Source organism: Rissa tridactyla, chromosome 8 (genome assembly GCF_028500815.1).
Source record: "Rissa tridactyla isolate bRisTri1 chromosome 8, bRisTri1.patW.cur.20221130, whole genome shotgun sequence".
In the NCBI taxonomy this organism is placed as follows: domain Eukaryota; kingdom Metazoa; phylum Chordata; class Aves; order Charadriiformes; family Laridae; genus Rissa; species Rissa tridactyla.
The window spans coordinates 47,244,488-47,265,079 of NC_071473.1; the positions used below are offsets into that span (position 1 = coordinate 47,244,488).

The 20,592-nt window shown below is 40.5% G+C and overlaps 1 protein-coding gene across 3 annotated transcripts in view; it reads right to left on the reverse strand.

The window, feature by feature from the left end:
- BEND5 (BEN domain containing 5) overlaps window positions 1–20,134 on the reverse strand; it is a 32,313-nt gene extending 12,179 nt beyond the window's left edge. Inside the window, exons 1-3 of one of the 3 annotated variants that reach the window (XM_054211792.1) lie at window positions 19,664–20,134; window positions 5,104–5,237; window positions 3,014–3,383 (exon numbers count right to left, since the gene is read on the reverse strand). In XM_054211792.1, coding sequence (XP_054067767.1) covers window positions 3,014–3,383; window positions 5,104–5,237; window positions 19,664–19,880 — 721 coding nt within the window. In that variant the 5' untranslated portion in view covers window positions 19,881–20,134. Of the gene's footprint in view, window positions 1–3,007; window positions 3,384–5,103; window positions 5,238–19,663 lie in introns of all 3 variants that reach the window. The other 2 variants (XM_054211791.1, XM_054211793.1) reach the window with 2 other exon arrangements.
- Window positions 20,135–20,592: the final 458 nt, after the last annotated feature.

Below are 20,592 nucleotides of genomic sequence, written 5' to 3' on the forward strand. Positions count from 1 at the left end.
GACAACTACTTTTTCAAAAGTTATTGAAATTTTTATCTTTTGCAATCCACGGACTATTTAAAGTTAGCCCTACAGGGAAGAGTCAGTGATTTAATTCTCTAAATCACCTTACTCTCTATTGATAAAAACAGGACAAATTTTTCTGTTGCACCTGAAAACACACTAAAGAAACCGCAAAGGCCTACAATCGCAGGGCTTCCTCATCCCAAAGCAGGAAAGGGAAAAGGGGCTTTGTCTGCACGCATTCTTCAGGGCGCTCAGATGAGGGACACCGTAACCTCTTCCATGACAGTCATTGTGTTCCCTCACTGCTTTGGTCCCTAGAGCCCTGGTCAAATGCTTGCCTCCTCCAGGAAGGGATCTGTTGGGCAACAGCATATCAAAATCATAAAGAAGCTTCAATATATCCCCATGGATCGGTACTGATTTTCACTATTTCATTTGCCATTTCCAAGACTCTCTTAAAACAAAGAGCAATTCAGCGTCACCATGTGAAAGATTAAGAACCTCACTCTTCCCACAAGAGCGGCTCAAGTTCAGTAGCAGAAACGAAGGCCTAGGTCTAAAGCGGAATACGTTGACTTCTTGCTTCTCACTGAAATCAACATATTGATGGGAAATTAGGAGACTGAATACTTGACTGAATGTTAGCTCAAGAGGCTGTTCTATATTTGATCTGCAAGTTTAAAATGGCAACAGGCACGCGTTTCCCACAGCTGCAATTCATCAGCACAAAACAGCTGTCATCTCATGCAAAGAAATCAGAAGTCTCTAAGGTGAAACAGAAATGCAATTAGTTTGCGTTAAGTCCAGCCTGCTAGAAGTGCAGCGTAACATAAATTACATGTAATTTGAAACTCTAGGTTTAAGAGATCGCTGCAACAACTGAAGATGAATTCAGGATGCAATCTATTTTCTGAACAATTTTCACAGATTATTCACATACCCAAACATACCTCATTTATAAGCTCGAAAAGTAAGGAAGACTAAAGAAGTCTTTACATATCTGTTTCTTGATTAAAAGTAGCACTTTTTCATACCGTCGTCAGACTCCCTAATTTGTAATTTGCTGAAGATGTCTGCCTTTCCAAACATTCCTAAGTTTTGTACTGATCTTTCTAGAATCTGGTTGTTTCTCTACTGTCAATGAGGCTATAAGGAAAGGCACTAGAGTTATCAGCGGTTAACACACTGAGCCTTAGGAAACACGCACCCTGTGAAGGACACAGCCCGTAGAGCCAGATTCTACCTTTGTCATCCATGAAAAGTTCCATACACGTAATAACAACAAGGGATTTTTTTGGAAGTTACCTATAATTCATATTTGTCCAGGTATGTGTTTAAATTAAAAGAACTTGTCTTCAATGTAATCAAGATTTATTTTCAGTTGTAAAGCAGATGCCAAACTGATACAATGGAAATTCAAGCCCAGTATTTAGAGAAGATTAAACATTTTTTCCAAGATGATTTGGTTTTTGCTTTTTTTCCTTTTTCTTCTAAGCTTTTTTGATACGGCTCAAGCAAAAAATGCATCCCTTCTTTCTTAAAGTGAAAGAAACGAGACAGAATTCAGAAGCTGTCTTCATTTCATTGCTGGTCTCACCACTCAAACTGCTGTCAAGTCTACCAACTAAATTGGTATTTTACGCCGTTCAGCCCCATTGCCTACTAACATCTGGCTGGTGCTCCATTCACATAAATTTCAGCTAACTACTTGCAGATGAAGAAACATCTTTCCATCCAAGGAAAATTTTAGAAGGCTCAGTGGAATCTACTGCCAACCACATCGTGTTTTTTCAGACTGTGGAAACCTTGCCTATTTAGTTTTATTTAAAAAGTTAACTAGAATGTTTATAATAAGTAATGACACTTTAATTATGCACAGCATAACAATGATGAGCATTCACAGTGAAACACCCAGTTTAAATTGTCAGATGCTACTTCGAGAACCTGGCTCCAAACTTGCCGGCACACCTTAACACATGCTACAGAACAGGCGCATGCTCTCTCCGGTTCGGGTTTGTACGTGGATGGAACTCAGACCCACATGCAAATTGCATGCACTCGTTCAAGTCAAGTAGAAGAGCCAATATCCAATTTACATGCAAAAATTAAGTTTCCAGATACACAAAGGCAGACATAAGAAACAGCATGCTAAGTTTGGATGCACAAATTTTAACCAAGTTTCAGTCACCAAGCAAATCTTCAACACAGCAGTACCACATTCTAACAGCAAATAAATTAGTAAAATATTTGAAGGTATTCCAAGGGTACCATCTTCAATGAAAAGGATGAACTTTTTATTTTGTCTTTTTTCCCTTTTATTCCAACATAATGGTTAAATAATTGTTATAAACCAAAACAATTGAGCAATTGACTCAAGATATTTAAAATTTAAATCCAAATTACACAAACCTGTGTTTTGTAACAAGTGTTGATAAATGGGACACTAATATAAAAAGTTTTTTTAATTATTCTTTAACAATCCATTATTTTGCAACTAGCATGGCTGTTTAAAGCCACTGCTAGGAAGTTCAGGAATAAATCACATTCTAATGAGCTGCTAAAGCGAGAAGGGGGCAGAAAACGGAAGGCAACACAGTCACTTACATAACAATAAACAAAATCCCTAACTGAAAAGAATAAAATAGTTTTAATCCAAATATTCATTCCACTGCCTTTTCTTTTTTCTTTTTTTTTTTTTCCTTCTTAAACTGGAACATATCGGTATATTTTGCAGATGACGCTTTATTATCTTTTTCAGCATATACTGGAAGGTCAGAGACTCTTTAAAATACAGCTGCTTAAAATGGAACTCTGATTCAACCACACCAGCACAAAGACCTCTACTATCATTAAAGAAAACCCCAGACGTACATAGCATACAAATTTGACACATATTGTACAGCCATAGCAGAAAACCCTTTTAACATTCAATGTCCAGTTTAACAATTGATCACACTTGCAAAATTCATTAAAACTAGTCCCATTTAAGTCCGGCACTTACCACTACCTAGTCTTAGAAGCAGTACATCCTGGAGTCTCCTGTTCAAGTCTCTGAGCTCTTTCATTTCTGACACGAGTGCCCCATACTCCTTTAGCTTCTTTGCCTGTTGCACAAGCTGTCTCCGCGTTCTCTCAAGCTCCTGTTGGATGTGTCTCATTTCTTCTTGTTGCTGTTGGTAACTCCTCAGCAATTCTTCATACAGAATCCGAGGAACTACAGCATCGTCCATGTTGTTCATGCTTTCCGTAGTCTCCATAAAAGCCTCCTCAGGGCTGGAAGTATTACTGAGACTCATCCCATTCTGTTTTTCAAGCCGAGCAACAACTGCTTCAATGCTTTTGTGTGTACCTTCACTTTGTTTCCTCCCATCTTGTCTCTGCATGTCACAATAAAAAAATAAATAAATTAAGAGAGAGCAGTAAGATGTAATACAAATTACAATTCCACAGACTTGGGAACCGTTAATATTCTTGTTTTCCAAAAAAAGCAAGACACAGTCTGCCTGCAAAAATGTTTTGCCTAACAGATTCTTGTGGATATACATCATAACTATCATGCACGCATAATTCAGCTAAATGCATACACAAATTTCTGAGGCCTTTCTTTCTGCAGTTGTGCAACGCTTGCTAGCTGGGTATATATAGGTCACTTGATTCCATAGACAAAGATAATTTATTTTTTTAAAAAAAATTGGATCTGGATCTCTTTTCCTTTAAAGTTTACCTCTAACATTTAGATTTCCGGCAGCAATTGATTTTCTGATAAGTAAGAGAAAGCATGAACTATGTGCTATGTTTGTCACCTGCAACGACATCCGAGATGAAAGCAGCATACCATGCAAAGCTGTTTTGTGAACAGAGGGCTTGTCCTTCCCACGCTTTGGGAGGCAAAACCTTCTCTGACTATTCCTCTAGCACGTTCACCCAACTGCCTGATGCAAGTGACTCTGTTAACACTATCAGCAAACACTGAAAGGGAATTGAAAACACAGAAGCTGGAGAGAGAATGTACCATCCAGTCTCATCTTCCTGGATCAACTGATTCCTTCTGCATCAGTACTGCATTGCAGAGGCTTCATGTCCTTTGAACTCTCAGTAGAAATTTACCTTCAGTCATCTGCGCAAACTCTACAAATTAAAGAACACCTCTTTTCTGGGGCCTGGATAATGGTGTTAAAACGTGACAGTACAGGTAAAAGTCACTAAGTTTTATTGGCCAAGTCTGGAAAAAGCATTTGAACTTCCAAGCAACTGCAAGGAAAGCAAGTGTAGCTCATAGGTTAGAGACAAGAAGCTGACACTATCAATTCCCATACCACAATATCCATGAGTAATGTGGCAGAAAATGAGATTATTTGATGTTACGCTCCACGCATGTTATTAAAAAAAAATAATAAAAAAAAAATGTTGGCCCACCATAAAGAAATGTACTAGTATCATTCCTGCAGCTGCAAAACACATGAAGCCACAGAGCAGTATCTTATTCTGAAGGCTGGCAGACTTTTAAAAGAAATTGTTGATATCAAAAAATAAATACATTTACATAGTGGGTTTCTGACATCTGGACCTAAAAAGGCAACTGACAGTTATAATGGAGGGATGCAGTTCTGTCAATTTGTCTTCTCCCCCACTGCTGTAGTTAGGAATTCTCAGAGCACCCCTTCCAATTCCAAACAAGCAAAGCGCAATAGGTCACAAGTGCCACCAAGAACAGCTGCTCGACATTCATGTAACTGGTGACTTTTAAAGCATTCTGGGCCAAAGTGGATGAGCACTGTTCCAAAAATCTCAAATGGCTACTAAATTGTGCAGACGGTATAAACAGGAAAACGTTCAATTGCACATAAATCAGGTTTTGAAAACCCGTACCCCACCCCCACACGCAATTTGACCCAATTTCACCAAACACAGTGTTTTAAGGGGATCAAAAGCAGGCCTGGAATTTTTAAGCTATGACATCCGAATATGCCCCAAGCACTTCCAAAAAAAAAAAAAAAAAAAAAAGGAGGGAAAAAAAAGAAAGAAAAAAGAAAAAAAAAGGAAAAAAGGGGGGGATAAAAAGAAGAGGAAAAAAAAAAAAAGGAAAGACTTCAGTACCTTACTGTGTCTAAGCTCCACATCTTCTTCCCCATAATCTGTAACCTCCCCAGCTTCTTCTACGTGATTGAGAGAGAGTTTGGGGATTTTAATTTTCTTCTGCATCACACTGTTCTCAAGGTCAGTTTTGTCCTCTAAAATGTATATTAAAAATAAAATTTCATTATATTAATCAGTGTTCTTACTTCCAAATACTACATGACTTAGGCAAGACCAGTTAAAAGAAAACCTCCCATGCTTCAATCCCCTCATAATACTATGATCAAATTAATCCACGGTATAACTCAATTGATGCTCACTGACAATTCTAGAGTTTCAACAGGGGATCAATCTGGCCAAACACAAGAGTAAATATTGTAAAATACCAAGCTAAATTCACGTGAGTGATCAAAAGCATCAATGAGTAGCTTGTACTATCACTAAAATAAGAATTAAAGTTGCTGTAAATAAAACAACTTTCTAAAAACCATCTGTATTGCTTTAAATTTTGTTTGCCAACAGTATTTTCATATTCATAATCTGTTGTTGCAGTTCAAACTCTGCTTAGATTTAAAGTTAACATAAACTTGGTAATTCATCCTATACTCTAACCATCACCTGTCACCAGTACAGATCTATTTGCACACGTGGCAGGTTCTGCTGTTCTGCGAAGTGCAGAAGGGCTGGAAAAGGGGATACTGCAGGATAGGACGAAAGGGCATTATAGAAGAGTTGTGTATGTGTATAGACCAAACCTGTAACAAAGTTACCGTATGACCCCTGTTTCATTCGTTAATGGTACTAATCCTTTTCCTTCAGACACACAAAGCCAATAAATGTTTATATTAAACCTTGAACCTCATAAAAAAGTTGATGTAAAATATTTTCAAGACCGAAACATTCTAACATATCTAAAAATCAAGTATTTCAAAACATTATTCTAAAAAAAAGTTTGAAATATTTTAATATTCCTGAAAAGGTGCAGAGGGGCCAGCGAATCAAGAGTAGAGTCACCCTAAAGGTGCCTGGGTCTTAAAAGACTCACAAGCTTGGCTACCTGTTCAAGACATTGACAAGGAGAAATGCATTTAAACTCTGAAGTGGTTGTCGTCTTTGTACATTGAAAGCTTATGAATAAGAAAAGATTTTGAGTCTTCTTATCCACCTGGAAACTGTATTTCACAAAGTGTCCCATGAATATTTTTGAAAGTGCCAATGAGGATGGCATTTGTGAGCGCTTAGTTGCATTGACTTTTGCTTTCTCAAATTAGCATCTCTCCACAGGACCCCAAAATGGTTAGTGTTGACAGTGTAGAAAAGGGAAACAAAGGTAAATCACTGTTTAATGAGGAGCAAGGCATTCATTAGAAATGAATTACACAGATGAATGCAATTCATTTTGTTACAGATAGAAATGGATCTCTAGTAGGCAAATGGTGATATTACAGCCCAAGGCTATGTAAAGAGAATAGGCACAGAACATGCAGAATAAGACATTAGACAACCTGAAATGAAATGCAGATGGTAGCAATAAATACTAAGACAGATGCAAAAAGAAACAGATAAACAACAAAAAACAGCTAGGCTTATTTTAGATCATTCTCCATTCCCCAGAGCATCATGGATGCTTATCCCAGTAAAACAAAAAGGCAATCCAACTGTTTCGGTTTTGAAAAATAAACCCCTACGTTGTCATTTATCTGGAAAACGTAGGTTCATCAGAAAAGTGAGATAACCCAATTCTATTGCCAGAGAGCAGAGAAGAAAATAAGAGAGCCCTTCTTTAAACAACAACAAAAAAATACAAATTTACAGACTAAAGGACAGAAATTTAAGAATAAATAAATCCATATTGAATGAAAAAAAAAAAAACCAACCCAAAACAAACCAACTTTTTCTGTGACTATGTATTTTGGGGTATCTGATAGATTGAGGAATCCTTTGCTAAAATACGTTCTCACAATTCCTTAGAGGAAGAGCAGCACACGCACACTGCAGAGTCAGCTTCTCTAGGCTGCTTTGCCAAATCATCTTCCACAGAACGTGCAGATGAACTCCTTCTACATGTAAAGAATGCAGATCAGTTTCTGTGCTCTGAAATAACCCTTGGTCTCACAACAAGATGGACACAATCCAATTGCTTCACATAGTTTAAAAAAAAAACTGTCTGCTGGCAACTAGCAGAGGTCAGCAGTAGCCAGAACCCCAGGCAAACTGGAAACGGACACCAGCCATCCTTCCCAGGGCCGGGGAAAAGCAAGTCTAGAAACACTCACAGAAAGGGGTCACAGAGGAGTAAGACCATCTGCAGACTACAGTGGAAGTCAGCAAATACTTTCTGATGAATAAAACAACATTAAAACAAAAACAATTTGGAAGAACAGAAATATTTATCTTCTGATTTTGGCTTTTTATTATTAAGTCAGTTTATAAAGGTTATGAATACATCTTACACAGAATACATCTTACAACAGAAACGAAACGACATAGTTTGGGGTCAAATAAACAATGCAAATTAGCCAAATTCTTCATTCACTCTACTTCCCTCCTGATTTCTCAGTTTGCCTATGAAATCTATGTTTGCAAAACTTCACTGGTGGACTGAAGGTAAAAGTTTATTTATGTAATGCTCCTTACAAATACTTAGTTTATACATCATTGGTGTGTAACTATCAACACAGTTCTTTCACATTTGGCAAACCTTTTCATTTGACTTATTGATTTTACTGCTTATCCTGTAAATGAATTGGTAAGTTGAAGAAAGGAACTTTTTTCTCCCCACACAAAATTTGAAGAAACAACAGTGAAAATGAGTTCATAAGTTAAAACTGAGGAATTTTTAATTTAGTCAATGAACAAATAATTTTATGTTCCTCTGCCTTACAACAGCAGTACATATAATATTTTCTTACATATGCTCTGGTCTTTGTAGGCCTATTTGTACCTAACACAATTCATCTAGTGTGTTGGTTATGAAAAAGCTTTTTGTTTTTCTTCTTCTTTTTTTTTTTTTTTAAAAAAAAAGTGCATATCTAACCTCTGTTGTCTTCTACATTAGCGGCAGATAGAGACAGAAAAATCTCATTCTGAATTTGAGGCTAATGCTGGAGTACTGGCTCTCGTTCTGTAAATATTAATGGAATTTGGGACGGGGTAGGACAGAGTGAGAGGAGACCAGGGGGAGGGGTGGGAGAAACACGAACGTGCATTTAGAGCAGTTCTTAGGACTCTCCGTCTGTTGTTGTGCCAGCCTACAAAAGACAGGTACGAAAGAAGAACCCAGCAAAAAGCAAAACATGCACGGTTTTGAACCAGAGGAAAACCAGGATATGAACCAAACGGCTAGACAAACTGCAATTCAGTGCCTGAAGCTACACAACACACTAAGAGAAAGAAGTGCAGCCCTAGAAACACCGTAGCTCACAGCCTCATTTTGTAATGACCCAAATTTGTCCCAGTCATTTAAACCTTGCTACAAGTTAAAAATTATACTGTCCCTTAGGTGGCCATGATCAGGTCCTGGTAAAGTTGTGCCTATTGTTTTCCCTATACATGGCGTAAGTGGTTCAGTGATACTGGCCAATGAGAACTAGCACTTAACACACCTAATTAAGTACTTGTAACAAAATACACAGGGTTGAAGCACGATACAAGAATGGACAACATTGATGGCCTCTGTCCTTAAAGAAGGGACATTCTGGAAGACACATGTAAATTATGAAAAATTGCTTTTGTGCACAGTAGCCATAATGCCAGACAGGGAAAACTGTGTTCTGTGGTTTGATAAGCAGAATAAAGCATACTGGAATAACTGTATGCCAGGAAAAGGTCAGACTTAGAGAGACCTTGCCAGTCAACTCCACAAGGCACTGAAGTATGGGGCTCAAGAGCCAGTCAACGTGACAGCACCTCTCCCATACGGCCATCTACCAAAGTTGTTCAGGTAGCAAGAAGAAAGCAAACTGCTACGAAATTTCAGACTGACTGGGAAGACATTTGGCCTCAGCAGTGCTCAAAGAACAGCCAAAAAAGCAACCCTGCATTAGAGAATCTGTATCAACTAGCAAAGGATAAACTGTTCCTGGAATGTTTTCTTCAGTCAGGCCTTCATTTCAGTGTCAGGATGGGTGGATCCAGGCCAAAAGGTAATAGCTTTAAGTCTAGAGCGGCAGAGAACTGAGGCAGACAAGGCGACTTTGAAAGCGCAGGAAGTGAGTTGGTTAAATTCAAGTGAAAATATGTTGGCGCTCTAAAATTGAAAACCCTATTGCGGGATGTAGAATAAAACTACGGAAATCTCAAAATCTCCTTAAAACATTCCTTACTTTCTCATTTAGAAGTAAGGAGTGAACAAACTAATCCCTTCAAAAAATAGTTCAAATGCTGATTTTTTTCCCCCACTTTTGGAGTAAAAGCTGGAAAAATAGAGGAAGAGAGCTCTGCACTCCAAATGGACGAGGGATGGCAGGTCTGGGATCAGCCCAAATAAAGGGCTTGGCAATGCTATAAATCTTACAATAATAAAATGAAAGAACCTTGAGCAAAATTTGTCCTTCCCCTAAGCCTTCAAAAAAATTCCACCCCTTGTGAAAAATGATATACTGACAGATGAAAAAATTTACCATCACCCTTCCTATTTCCAGGCATATACCCAACACATATGGGCAACACCTGTACAAAATTCCCTCCGCACTGCTGCACTGAACTGCTTCGCTACTGATTTAGCCAGGCTGTTTCTACAGAGCAGAGAACATCACCTGCCTCAGCAGGTTGTGCTTCGGTTACAGTTCATCGAGTAAAAGGCACCCAAAAACCAAAGCAAAAAACCCACAATCGAAGGTATACTTGGTGCTTCAAAGCAAATACACACCAAGCACAACAGCGCATGGATTCCTATGTGCCACTTAAGTACAAATAAACCATAATCAATATTGCTGTGACTGAGAAGGAAAACAGCATCATAGTATAAGAAAAAAAATTAAAAAGGAAAAAAAAAGCCACCTAGTTTATTTGAAACTGGAAAAAAAAATATTATAAATTACTTTCTTAGCTAATCTAATGTAAACATTAAAGAAGGACTTTAACAGGAAGAACAGAACAGATTTCAGAAAATGTAACAAGCCTGATGGCTCAGAAGATATTTAGGATACAGAGGAAGAAAAACTCGTTTCATAAAAATCATCTCTCAGCTAGTATTACACTGAGATTAAGACCACTACCAAAGAAGAAATTTAGAATGACAGCAACAGACAACATAGGATAATGGACAGCCATAGAAATGCAAAAGTTATTTGAAGAGGACAGGTGCTATCGAATTTGATGCAGCTAAAAGGAGTTATGTGCAAAAGAGGGTTCAACTGGGTGCTCGAACAGTCAATTCAGGATTTGGATAGTATGATTTACTGTATTGTTTTGCCTTTTTTTTTTTTTTCCAGACTAGGAGAGCTTTGTTGGAAGGACAAAGAAAAAGAGATTACAGAAATAAGCAAAGGGCACAGTGAAAACACTATGTGAAGTATATTTAGTTGGACAGAAAGGTAGACCAGGGTGTAAAGAACAAAGCAGATGAAGAAGAGTAAGAGACAACAAGACTGGGTTATGAATGACAGAAGAGATGATTTCCCCTCCTTACTCTAAAATCAACAGAAACAGACAAAAATGGTGGGAAAATATGTTCGGCCACCCTAAGCACAAGCTGAAAGAAAGATTTCTGCATAAGAACATCAGAAAGGAAAGTTGACAACAAATTTAAATGAGAAAAGTTAGGAATAAAAAGGTACAACTGAGAGTTAATATCACCCCCAAAATTAAATCACAGAATCACAGAATCTTAGTGGTTGGAAGGGACCTCTGAGATCATCGAGTCCAACCACATTAAAAAAAAAAAAAAAACCACAAAAAAAAAAAAGCACCCACCTACTAAACTCCACACCCTCAACCCCACACACAACACCCCACCACAAACCAATAATCTTGGGCACTAGAGCATGCCCTGAAGAGCCATGTCTACACGTTTCTTAAATACCTCCAGGGATGGTGACTCCACCACCTCCCTGGGCAGGCTGTTCCAGTGCCTGACCACTCTTTCAGTAAAGTAATTCTTCCTAATATCTAATCTAAATCTCCCTTGCCGCAGCTTCATACCATTTCCTCTGGTCCTGTCATTATTCCCTTGGGAGAAGAGGCCAACCCCTGCCTCTCTACAGTTTCCTTTCAGGTAGTTGTAGAGGGCAATGAGGTCTCCCCTCAGCCTCCTCTTCTCCAAACTAAACATGCCCAGTTCCCTCAGCCTCTCCTCATAGGACTTGTTCTCCAGACCCCTCACCAGCTTGGTGGCTCTCCTCTGGACAGGCTCCAGCACTTCAATGTCTTCCCTGTAGTGAGGGGCCCAAAACTGAACACAGTACTCGAGGTGAGGCCTCACCAGTGCCGAGTACAGAGGCACGATGACTTCCCTACTCCTGCTGGCCACGCTATTCCTGATACAAGCCAGATACAAATCATAGAATGGCTTAGGTTGGAAGGGACCACAAAGATCACCTAGTTCCAACCCCCTGCCATGGACAGGGACACATCCCCCAGGACCAGATTACTTAAAGCCTCATCCAGCCAGGCCTTGAACTAAAGAACTAAATAGCCCTGCAGCACTTCCCCAGAAAGAGATGACGACAACAAGCACACAAACGAGTAACGAGAAGAATGAAGAATGTCTTCAGAACAAAAAGAAAAGGAAAAGCAAGAAAAGAAACAAAAAGAAAAAAGAAAAGCAAGGAAAGAATTCAGAGAAGAACAACATATCAAGTAGCACTGTGACAGCCAGGGCCAATAAACACATGAAAGCGAAGACATGCTGTTGAGGAAATGGCCAAAAAGGCTGTTCAATCTTGTGGAGTGAATTTCAATTAAATGTAAAGAACTGGAAACAGAGTAAAAATAATTATTAATCAAATTGGGAAAAGGCAAGAAAGAAATTGACAGGTTTAGAGATGATGGGTAAGGAGGATGATGTGCCACAAGCCTGAATCAAGACTGGTCACTCACAATGCAGAGAAAACCACACCTGTTTTGTACAAAGGCACTAAAGAACGAAGAGAAAGATTAAGGAGACAAAGTCCTACAAAAGCAGAGGAAAGATTATATAAGTAACTTCTATTTCTAACGTCTGTCTGAAGTTCTCTACATCAAGACTGGCTCTCCCTCATTAATATCCAATACAATACAAGTAAATGATGTAAGTCAGACTGCAAGAAAAACTTAAATATATCTTCCTTCTTATTTTCCATTATTAATATGAAATCTACTTCTTAACTCAAAAGTTAATACAAAGTCTCTTCAAAAACAATTAACCAAAAGCAACATGGCTCAAAACTAAAACTCTGCTAAAAATAATTATTATTCTTTTATTCTTTGCCAGCAAAACTCTCCATCCCACTTAGCTTTTAGTGGTATTAGAAAAGTGTAAAGTAAAGACAAGACATTAAGCTGAGAAACAGGAAATCATGCTCTTTACAAGACTGGGGACAGTTTTAATCCTGGATCCAATATTTACTTAAAATACTGACCTTGAATAACTAAACCTTTCCATCTTACTGTTCCCATCTATCCCACTGAAGTGTTGTGCAGATTTGTTAATATTTGTACAATACTCCGAACACGTCGAACACAAAGGATTATAGCTATTATGGAACCACTCTCTTAATCCTTTCTGAAACAAACACAGTAATACAATATTACCAAACTAAAAAAAAAAAAAAAAAAAACCAAAAAAACCACAAAAGAAAGAAACCCTGAAAACAAGTAGGATGTTTAAATGCTATCTTTTAAATCTTTCCTCTGTACCTGCATATGAAACTCAACTATGGGAATCATATTTCAAAAGTTTGAACATGATAAATATTTTACAAAAACCTATTTATAATAAAAGCTATTTCTTTCTTTAAAAGTTCAAAAGTTCATTTAAAGAGATCATCAATCTCAATGACAGCTACAATTTGTCAATCTGGCTGCCCTGACCAGTCAGTCTGTACCATACTGTAAAATTATATTAAGACCAAACTCTGATGAGGATTTCATGATCACAACGGCCACAAAGCCATGGAGATATCACCTACCAGCTATTCAGCAGATAAAGCAGCAACCTACAGGGAACGCTCCAGGAAGCCTTCACGACTACCTCTGCCCAAGTCATAAGCTTGCTATGGAAATAGTGGGTAGATTTATGCAATTTTTAGTTTAAATACAAAAATTACAATGTGGTTCAGCTTCTACTATTTTAAAACGGTTTCTTTTAAAAAAGCAAATAATCGACTGACTGGCACTTAGGCAATCCATTGGAAAAAAAAGAATGCTTTACTGTTAAATTATGAAAACAAAAATATTAACTTACATTTTTTTTCCCTTTTCACTCCCCTGCAAATCTTAGCATATTTTAATTAGTAAGTGCTAGTTACCATAGCTACCATAACCATACTATCTTTGAAGTCAATTTTATTAAAATCCTGAAATTCATACTTTTATTGTAGCGTAGTTAAGCTTATAAAAGCTTATGTGGTGCAACCTGTGCACTAAGACCAAGAGAAATAACAACAGTGGAGGTCACCTGTATGTCTTTATGTCATAAAAATAAATAAATAAGTGACTTCTGACTATTCGGGTGAAGCAAAAAGTAAATGTGACTGAGGAACAAGCACATCAGTTAAGAAGGGTTTAAGACCAAAAAAAAGATAATTATTTCCAGAATAAGTACAGTGATATAGGAAAAGACATAACTAAATATAAGTGTAAAATCTTCTTGCACAGATAAATACCAGCTTTTTAATTCCCTTTTACTGGCACTTTATCCTGCTGATGACATGTAACCATCACCACTATCAATAAGGGTTAGTCCAAACAACTACTTAACAGCTACAGTTTTAAAACTTCCAAAATTTTTTTGCTGCTGCTATTTAAGCTGTGTGTGAATGTACCGTATTAAGAATTCAATGCTGAACAAACAGAAATGACACAAAAGAATCCCAAAATTGTGCTTTTGTTTAAGCCCTTCATATCCCAGATATGCTCCTACAAGTAGAATTCAGAAGGGGAAAAAAAAACAAACCCCAAACTTATTCTTAAAAGAGTTAAAGATAAACCAGAAATGGATGAAAGAAAAAATGAGTGTGAAACTTAGCTTTAAATATTCTTTATGACTACTGCCACATTTGGATTCAGGACTATAGTTAAGAGCGTGATGTAATCTCTATTACACAAAATGGTTTGGTGAACCTCTGCATACAGCCAGATCTTACACCTAGTGAAAAGGTAACACAGCAGCAGCATGCCGGTTAAGCACCTGACAAAGTTGGCCATGCACCTCAAATATCACAGTATAAAGTTGTAAAAAAAAATTAACTGAATTTAAAAAAAAAAAAATCAAATTTTGAACAAGGTTACTTCAGCACTGCCTAACCTGCTGGGCTTACTTTCTCTCAGTGACAGCAGAGGGCCATTTGCACAGCAAGACACGATGCCCAGGTACAGCAGACAGCCAGCAGAGTTAGGAAGAGCTGGACTTGCTCCTCAAGGGCAGCAACACACAAGCTCATCCACAGGTACTCCAGAACTATCCCAGGAGAAAATCTAACCAATTTAAAAGAGTCTGTGAGGAACCACTGCAACTACTGGAAGGTTTCCTACAGCCTCCTCCTGGCACTTCTTTACTCAGGGCAACACCCAGGATCATCCAAGATCACCAAGGCATTTTGATTTTTTTTCCTAGTGCCATTTCTCCCCTGTCACACTCCTTATGAGTTGCACATCATGATAGGGGATAGACCTTGAGCTTTCTAGGAACAAAGAATGAGCAAATGCTGTCCCTACCACAATAGTTCATTCAGCCTGCAAGACTGGGAAAGGAAATGCAACATATGGGCTACGTATGAACATGGGATGGAGCATGGGTAGACAGTGGCCACAGCCATGACCTGCTCTACATACCCCAACTCCCCAAGCTGTCTGAACAGCGTAACAAGGGAAAAAATATGCACAAACATCCACAAGACTACAGAAATAGCAACAAAAACCTTCACATTAATGTTACACATCAAGACCGCTTCCTGACCTAAATTTTGTATATCCTTGAAATAATCCAAGATCTCAACTTGTAAATTTTCACCTATTCCAGCCCTTGGCAAAGGGCTTCTCCTACATCAGCTATCCATATCGAAGAAGTCTGCTTCAACTTCTTAGCGTGTATCTACCTTCAACCTTACTCAAAACTCAGTCCCAGAACCCTTTAATTTAAAATTGTTCTGGAAACAGAGATTTTTACATCTTTCTGAAATACACAGCAAATTACCTCACCATGAGCCATACGGGCTTTTAAAGATTTAAAAAATCGCCTATTCTTTTTTAATAAGAAGTGGAGCACAACATTTTATAAAGGGGCAAGAAAGGATATGGATGCAAACAGGTATTAACATGTCTGCTGTGGCAGCTAGAAAATTGCTGTGAGAATCTGATGGAGATGTGTTTTGTTACAATTATGCTGGTGGGAAATGTTGAGGGCAGCAGCTAGAGAGAACAATTATTTACTGTAATCAGGAAAGAATGCCTCCAATTAGAAGACAGTCACTATTAACTTGTTAACAAACATAGCCCGAAGTAGTGAACTTTACAAAGTCCCCGAACCTCACTTCATTCCACTTAATACCCATCACTTTGCGAAGCAAGAAAAGGCTCCAACAGGGTCACCTAAGGATCATGCTAGCTCCTATAAGGTGCATATGCTTATAGACAAAATTGTGCTAGTGACTATATTGGACAAGTGTGAAAAAGTTGCAAGTGGCACACACATTTCCAGAAGAAGGACTAGAAAAAAAGCTTTTCTGCATTTTGAGGAGAGGACAGAAAAGAAGAAAAAAGGAAGGGTATGGATGATGAGAAAGACAGACTCAAACTCTTCCTGAAAAGCCGTCCACTATTTTTGTATTCTCAACAAGATAGACCAGTTAATACGCCACCTCAAAAAGTCGCAATATAGTGAAACTCTAGTCTGCTGAGCTATATTTCTACGGCTCGAAGGTCTAGAACTGTTAGTCGGGAGTTAACCTGTCTGGTTTGAGCCCTAGTCTTTGGCTAACTTTTGAAAAACAGACCAACACATACCACCGCTATCAGCGGTTCCCAACCATACATGCACAGACACAAGAAAAACGTAAAGCTGCTCAGAGCAAATCTATCACTCTGCTGTAATACATACTGCTTCTTACTGAAGAAGGCAGTATTTATCTCCCCAGCGTACCAAGTCTATCACAATTACTTCATACTCTGAGCACGCCCAACTTCTCTCTCTTTTTTTTTTTTTTTTTTTTTAAAATTTGTGATACCTTTACAGCAGCGCTCTCTCCTCGGCAGCAACAATAATATTCCTCACAAGCGTACAGGCTTCCAACCATCAAACCTTGCCACAAAGGATCAAACAATTGCTTCTAGACTCGCTCAAATGAGGACAATTGTTTCATGAACTCTTTACACAAGCAGTGCTCCAATAAACCTTTGTACTATGGGCATGAATGTGCATTTATCCCTGCGTGAACTCCTACGTTACAAGGCTAAAAGTTTGAAAAGTATCTAAATTTCTTTAAACAACATCGGAAAGGAAAATTATTTTCCAAAGAAAAAATTGTGATGCTAATATGGGTCTTGTATTTGTGTTCCTCCTCTACCCCTTCCTTTTTTTTAGGTTTCTAGAAAGGAAAACCAAGTGGATCTGTTTCTCAGACTATGATTAACTTCCACTGCACGGACAGTGTTTGATCATGAAAATATATATAAATAGGTACAACTTTGCTTACTTGAGCAGCCTTGTTAAACCAGCATATGAAAATTGGGCGCCATTCAAACCGTAAAAAAATACTGTGCAGGCTCAAAAAAGATGACTCCTCCCCCCCTTATTCTTTTTTGTTGTTTGTTTAATTTAACATCTGTACCATGACTTTGGTCCTGAAGCCTGTTCCCAACGAGGAATCCTTGGACCAAAGCAGTGAATCCTTAAAGTCACTCATGTACTAATTTGTGCAGCCAAGGGTTCCTTCCAAAAATTCAAAAATCAACTTACTATGTGTATTTTACATACAAAAGCAACTTTATACACATTATTTAAACTACTACTAAGGCAGGCTGGAATCCCTTAGAATGAAGAGTTCTATACTAGTATGGGAAACAATACTGCAGACTAGTAACTAAACTAAATAAGCAGTTTGCATTACAAGTCTGATGCTATGTTTGCCATAAAAAGTTGTAATAATCTGTGAAAATAGAGCTGGTCACTATAAACCAAAAATTGTGCTAAGATGTCTTAATGTAACACCAACTTTTCTCCCCAAGATTTTAACCATAATAAAAACAAACACTGATATTAAAACTTTGGAGAGAAAGTGACAACTTTAAGTAAGCGTCTGTTGTATACAAAGGATTAATGGTATTTTTACATGGTGCAGGGTAGAAAAAAAGAACAGAAGTAAGAATTAATTTGGTGTTCAGGTGAGAAGTTTTCCAAGCATGCAAATTACAGATCTAGTCAGATATATTGAGATATGACAGATGTAATAAAGACAGCTGTATGTGTCTTTGCTCAGCGGGAGAATTTCCTGTAGAAATTAAAATCTCTGGGGAGCAATTAGTGCAAATCACTAATACAGGTAACAAGCGTTGTTCTCTGGAGGATGCAGCATATATTGGTTTGTTCTGGTTCAAGAGAGATGAAACAAAGGGAAACTGTACAGAAGAACATTTCACTTCAGTACGTACAGACTCTTCCTAGGAAAAGGGAACTGAGAAAGTAGGTGAACTTTCTGTGGGAAAACTCATGATCAAAATGGCTGTTACTAAGTATTTCCTTGGAACACTTTAGTTACATTGAGATGAGCATGAGGAACAGAAAGGGCATAGCTGCTGTGGTTCACCAGTGAGAAAGAGGAAGATGAAGTCCAATTGGGATGCCTTTGAGAAGAGGCCAAGCAAACCCCAAGTGGTGACACTGCTGTCTTCCATGGATGTGACAAGTAAATTGCAAGAAATACTTCATATCCCAGTTCTCCTCTGCTCTAGACAGGACAGATAAAACACAGGCTGGCACACGACAACAAAAAACTTAGCAGAAGAATCCATTCTTCTGGTAGGCTATCTTATTAGTTCTCCTGAACTCCTGGAGTTGCAAATATTCAGGAACTGGAAAAGTTTTACAGAGAAACGATATACATGTTTGCCTGTTTGTTCTTTCCAAACATCAAGGCTTGGCCACTTACGGCCACTACTGAAAACAGAATAATGGTAGAAGTCACTGTCTGAGTCAGGGACCAAGTGGACCATCACCAGGTTGAACTGGTTTAGGAACTGGTATTTTAAAAAATAAAAATTAAAATTAAAAATAAAAGTTTTACATTACTTTAACACCAAGTTACTCTGTTTAGAGATGAGAAGTCAGCGTTGCTTTCTCAGAACTCAATACCAGACAGAAGAGTTTATATTAAGGCCATTCCATATTTGGGGAAATGGACATAACCAGTATTTCTCTCCAGGCGGAAAGGTCAGGATCAGAACCTAATGTGCTCTTTGCTACCCACTTCAAATGGTTGTCCCCGTCTTTCAACAGCCTGTCGGGCAAGTCCACGCTAGCCAGTAGTTTGCTGCAAACGACATCGAACTTCCTTTCTATGTCAATGCTGACCATGGCAGCATGTTTTCTGGGGCTACAAGGAAACTACAGAAAGTCTTCAAGGCAACGTGCTGCCAAAGAGTTGTGATTTGGGGGGACACATGGCAGAAGTATTATCTCAAAAGGGCTGAACTCACTTAAATGGCCAAAACATGGGTTTATTTCTTAATACGCACTTTAATTGGTCCTCCTTGCTAGAGTGATATTTGTAAGTTAAACATGAAACAAACCAAATGTAGCAAAACCAAGCTTAACAAGCATAGCATCTAAAGGTCTGGTTCCACTATTGCCTTCCAATTTGTGAAGTCACTTAAACTAACAAAAGTGGATATAAAACAGTACCCCTCTAATTTGGCAACATGCTGCCAAACTGCAAAGGTATATAAATGACTCCATGCACTATAAATACTCTCTGTATGAGAGCCTTAACTTTTTTTTTTCACCCCTATTTTTTTTTTTTTTTAAAGTTTCTGATTCCACCCCCGCCGCGGTGTAAGGACGGGCACTCCCAGGGGCTCGCGCTTCATTTGGAAACGGCTCCAGAGGAGCCGGAGAGTTCCCTCAGGAGCCCGGCGCTGCCCGCCCGGGACCCCCCCTACCCTCCACACACACCCCGCGACCCCTTCCCGGGCCCGGGGCCACCCCGGCCCCGCCGTGCAGCGGGAGGGGGTAGCAGAAGCCCCCCCCCCTCCCCGGGATCTCCGGCCTCCCCCCGCCCGCCATGTGCCGCCCGGGCTCTGAGCATGTGTCGCCGCGATGCCGCCCCCTCCCTTCCCCCTCCCTCACCTCAGCGGGGAGGGGGCGGCATTTGGGGCTTCCCCTGGCCCGGCCCCCCCCCACCCACCCTCCCTCCCCGCGGCCCGGCCCGGCCCGGCACGGCCTCACCTGCCAACGCCAGAATCTGGGCCTTGTGGAGCAGCAGGCGGTCGCCCCACCCGCCGGGGCTCTCGTCGTCCTCCTCCGCCTCCTCGGGGTTGCGGTAGACGGTGTAGACCTTCTGGTTGTCGAAGTCGAGCTGGGACGTGGGGCTGAAGTCCTGGACGCAGGAGACGGGCAGGGCGTAGCAGACGTTGTCCTCCAAGAACCGCACAAAGGCGTACATGGTGCGGCGGCGGGCGGGGCGGCCGCGCCGGTCCCGCGCTCCCCGCGCTGTTATTGTTCCTCAAAATCCGCCTCTGCGCTCGGCTGAGCTCGCCTGGCCGCGCCGCCGACAGCTCCCGGCAGGCGCGAGCAATCTAACGCGGAGCGACGCCGAGCGGCCGGGGGTGGGCGGGTGGCGGGCCCGGGGCCGGCGGGCCGCGGGAGGAGCAGCCCCCCCAGCCCCGCGCCGCCCGGCTCCCGCCTCGGCCCGCCCGGGCACCGCGCGGAAACACCCCTTCCGGCCGCCCCGGGCGTCTGCCGACCTCGCCGCGGGACGCCAGCTCGGCTTGGCCCGGCTCGGCTCGGCTCGCCGCCCGGCAGGCCCGGGCCTGCCCGGGCTCCCCGGGAGCGGCCCGACGCCTCCGCCGCAGAGGGTGTCGGTGCGGGCGGGCGCACGCCCCCGTCCGAAAGGCTTTCGAGGATCCGGCCCGTCCGGGTGTCCGCCCGTTCCCGCCAGACACCTATGTGGGAGGGGCGGCTCCCGCCCCGTGGCTTCGGCCGTGGCCTCGCCGGGCCTGGCGGGCTGACAGGACCCTGGCGGAGGCGCCGACCTTCCGGCCCCGTTGGTCAAACGCGGTAAAGGCCCCGGCAAGCTCTTTTTTTGCAAGTTAAAAACTGCTCACACCTGTTGCTGAGAAACAGGCCTTCTCCCGCTCCTGTGGAGGTGTCACAGT